Source organism: Lepidothrix coronata, unplaced genomic scaffold (assembly GCF_001604755.1).
Source record: "Lepidothrix coronata isolate B3197 unplaced genomic scaffold, Lepidothrix_coronata-1.0 Scaffold291, whole genome shotgun sequence".
Classification (NCBI taxonomy): domain Eukaryota; kingdom Metazoa; phylum Chordata; class Aves; order Passeriformes; family Pipridae; genus Lepidothrix; species Lepidothrix coronata.
Genome location: NW_016690471.1, coordinates 228,006 through 231,311, shown reverse-complemented (window position 1 = coordinate 231,311; position 3,306 = coordinate 228,006). Strand labels below are relative to the sequence as shown.

Here is a 3,306-nt window from a genome sequence, read left to right as displayed (position 1 = left end):
AGGCTGGCACTGGGAGGAGAGCCCGGGCACAGACACAGTGAGTCCTGCTCTGGGCACAGGGAGTGAGTCCTGCTCTGGGCACAGACACAGTGAGTCCTGCTCTGGGCACAGGGAGTGAGTCCTGCTCTGGGCACAGTGAGTCCTGCTCCGAGCAAAGGTGCTCCCAGGGCGGGCTCGGGGTTGGGTCACACACTCCCCGTGATCCCCGAGGGTTTGGGGGGCACTTTTACCCTCTCTCCCGGTCCAGGTGGCCGTTCCCGCCCCGGGGAGGGGCTGGGACGCCCCTCATCCATTTTTCATCCAATTCCTGCTGGGATTTGACAGCTCAGGAGAACACGAGCTCTGGGCACTTGCTGCTGCTCTGGAATCAGGGTGGATTTCCCGATTCGCTCACCCTGAGCTGAGGCACCGGCTGTGCTCGGGATCCCTCCTCCAGCGGGAAAGTTCCCCCCTGCCCTCGAGAGGCTCCGAGGGAATGGCAGGAGACAGGGATGACCTCGAGACCAGCACGGACAGAGCTGCTGGCCAGCAAGTTAGCAAAGGATTTCAGGGCTGATCCGTTTTAGAGCCGTTCTCTGGGATTGCAGCAATTCCTGCTGCTCTAAAAAGGAGTTTTTTAGGTCTAACAAGGAGGTTTTTTAGATCTTTTTGGGTGATAGTTGAAAATTTTCTATCAGGAGTCAGGGAAAGGGAGGGAAAGTCTTTGTTGTCTACCTGCTTTATGTACCTGGTCACGACTTCAGAAGCTTCCAAGAACTGGGTGCCCTCTGGCCCCACTCATGGGAGGTGATTACATCTTGTTCTTGTTCTCAGACAACCTTTCTCTCCCTGGTTGACTTCCAGCTTGTTCCTCCCAACCCACAGTCATGAAGTTTGTAGGGAAAACATGGGAGTTCCTGGCTCTGGCTCAAAGGCTCAGGGCTTTAGTTTGATCTCCCCCTTATCTGTTGCTCATCTCTGTACCCGGGATGTCTCTGATCCCAGATCCAGGACTCGTGTTCTCACCTACTCACCAAGATGCCAATGGAAAGAGTCCATTTGCCTCCAGAGGAGCTGGAAAAGGCTCAAAACACACCAGGAGCATTCCAAAACCCTTGGAGAGTGTTACTCACCCCGAGACGTTGTCTTCCATCAAAACAAAGCCCAGGGAGGCGACGAGCAGAGAAAGAACCTTGAAGGACTTGAAGGACATTTTCCTGGCGGGTTTCTCCGTCCCAGAGCAGAGGGAGGTCCCGGTGTCCAGCCCCTGGAAGACACACGAGGGACAGGGATGGGGGGGACTGGGCACGTGCCTGTGCTTGTAAATGTGTCCCCTCAGCCCTCGAGCTTCCAGCAGCCTCCTCCAGCCTCCTCCAGCCTCCTCCAGCCTCCTGCAGCCTCCTCCAGCCTCCCAACCCCTCTTTCCCTGCCACCGCTCCTTCCCGCCGCGGTGCCTTTGAACGTCGGTCCCCTAAACTTTTATTGTGCCCATCAAATTCCCGGGGGGTCGCACGTTCCCGGGGGGAAGGGCTTTGTCCTGCCCCGTGTTTACAAGCTGCCCCCGTGGGTACCTCATTGTGCTCTCGGGGTCGGCTCAGCCTCGAGCCCGGCAATGGGAATGTCCCTTGGATCAGGGAACTCGGCAGCAACGACGCCCTGCTCGTCCCACCCCGCCCTTCCAGGGGTCTGGGAGCCTGATCTAATCCCTGGGGGGGTTTCTGTTAGGATGGATGATGCCTCATGTAGGGACTGAGCATCAGTTCTGAAAAACACCCCACGGGCAGTGACAGGAGCAGATTCCAAGATTTATTGGTTTCAAGCTGTTCCTTGTCCTCGTGTCCACAACCCCACAGCCCTTGGACATCTGAGCTCGTTTAATTGCTATTCCAGCCCTGCCAATTCCACACAAAACCGGGTTTGGTCCTGGCTCAGGGATGTTTTGGTTGTCCCTCACCTCACCTTTGTTAGATTTGTTTATGGAAAAGAGGAGCTGCTGTTAACGGGGATAACGACCCCGGGAAAGGTCCGGAGCAGAACTCACGTCTCCCACCCCTCAGTAATTCATTCACACACGACAGAACCTTATTCCTCTGGGTAGTTATTTGTTCTCTTCCAACAGCCCAATTACAGTTTTGGAGAGAACAAGAATTTGCAAGTTTGGATGTTGTTGTTGTAATTTCGGCTTTTTTTTTTTTTTTTATCTCTGGAAAAATCGGGACATTTTTACAAATGTTTTCAGCCCTTCCTATTAAGTGAGAAAAACACTGAAGGAATTACACTATCTTAGATACATCGAGTTCCTCTCAAAAGCAAGGTGTAACACTCTAAACACCGGCAAACCCCCTGATTTCTTAGAGCTAAAGAGACAGAAGACAAGTAGTTATTGAGTAACAAACACTGACCCAGAGCAGAAGTAAATTTGGTTACACAAAAAGCTGAGGGGTATTTTTATAAGAGCAGGGGGAAAAAAGTTCATGATTAAATAACTGACGTTTCCCCTCTTATTTTTCTTTTAATTTCACATCTTGGTGATACAACTGAGGGTGTAACAACGGACCTGAAAATATCGAAGCTGTGCCGGAACAGGGCAGTTATTTATGGAACCTGGAGAGGGAATGTGTGGTAGCCCTGATTTTAGGGAAGGGCAGAACTCCTTCCCTGCAGGATTTACCCAACCATTTCCATAAACTGTTGGAAAACCGTTTTGGGTTAATCTGTGGACACCCCCCTGGAGCAGCCGAGCTCTGCTCGCCCTGCCCGCTGCCAGTTCCCCGGGATCCCTGCCCTGGTTTGACCCCAGGATTTCGTTTCTCCCCAAAAAGAGGGGGATCTTTACAACCCCCAGGTCTCCCAGTCCCCATCTGCTGTGGGAAAAGCATTATCCCTGATTTAGCCAGAGCTGGGAGGTGCCCCAGAGCGACTCCAGAGCGATTCTTTCTCCCGGTTTCCCTGCGCAGGCACAACCCCCAACCTGTTATTTGCCATTTTCTCCCCTGAAAGAACCGTTTCCCTTTGCAGCCCAATGCACCCAAAGAGAGGCAGACATGGAATTCCTTACCTTTCTCCCTCCGTGGAGCTCCCAGAGGATTCCAGGTGCTGAGGAGAGCCTTTGGGGTGTTTATATACCCTCAGCTGGGCAGGACCAAACCCACTTCCAGGGGGGGAACAGGAAATCCAGCCCCTAATCAGAGCAATTCCGACCCACTTAGAGCTGCTTCATTGGGTCCATTGACCTCCAGAGCAGGGAAATAACCTTTTTAAATATGTTTACATTAATGGCAATTAAACCATTATGTATCACAACCCAGTTATGTCACAAAATCAGCA

At 52.4% G+C, this 3,306-nt stretch overlaps 1 protein-coding gene across 1 annotated transcript in view; it reads right to left on the bottom strand.

Annotated features, from left to right (window-relative positions):
* The window catches only part of GIP (gastric inhibitory polypeptide), a 7,867-nt gene extending 4,805 nt beyond the window's left edge, over positions 1-3,062 (bottom strand). Inside the window, exons 1-2 of the mRNA XM_017837108.1 lie at positions 3,038-3,062; positions 1,113-1,246 (exon numbers count right to left, since the gene is read on the bottom strand). Coding sequence (XP_017692597.1) covers positions 1,113-1,192 — 80 coding nt within the window. The 5' untranslated portion in view covers positions 1,193-1,246; positions 3,038-3,062. The remainder of the gene's footprint in view (positions 1-1,112; positions 1,247-3,037) is intronic.
* Between the last annotated feature and the right edge of the window lie 244 nt (positions 3,063-3,306).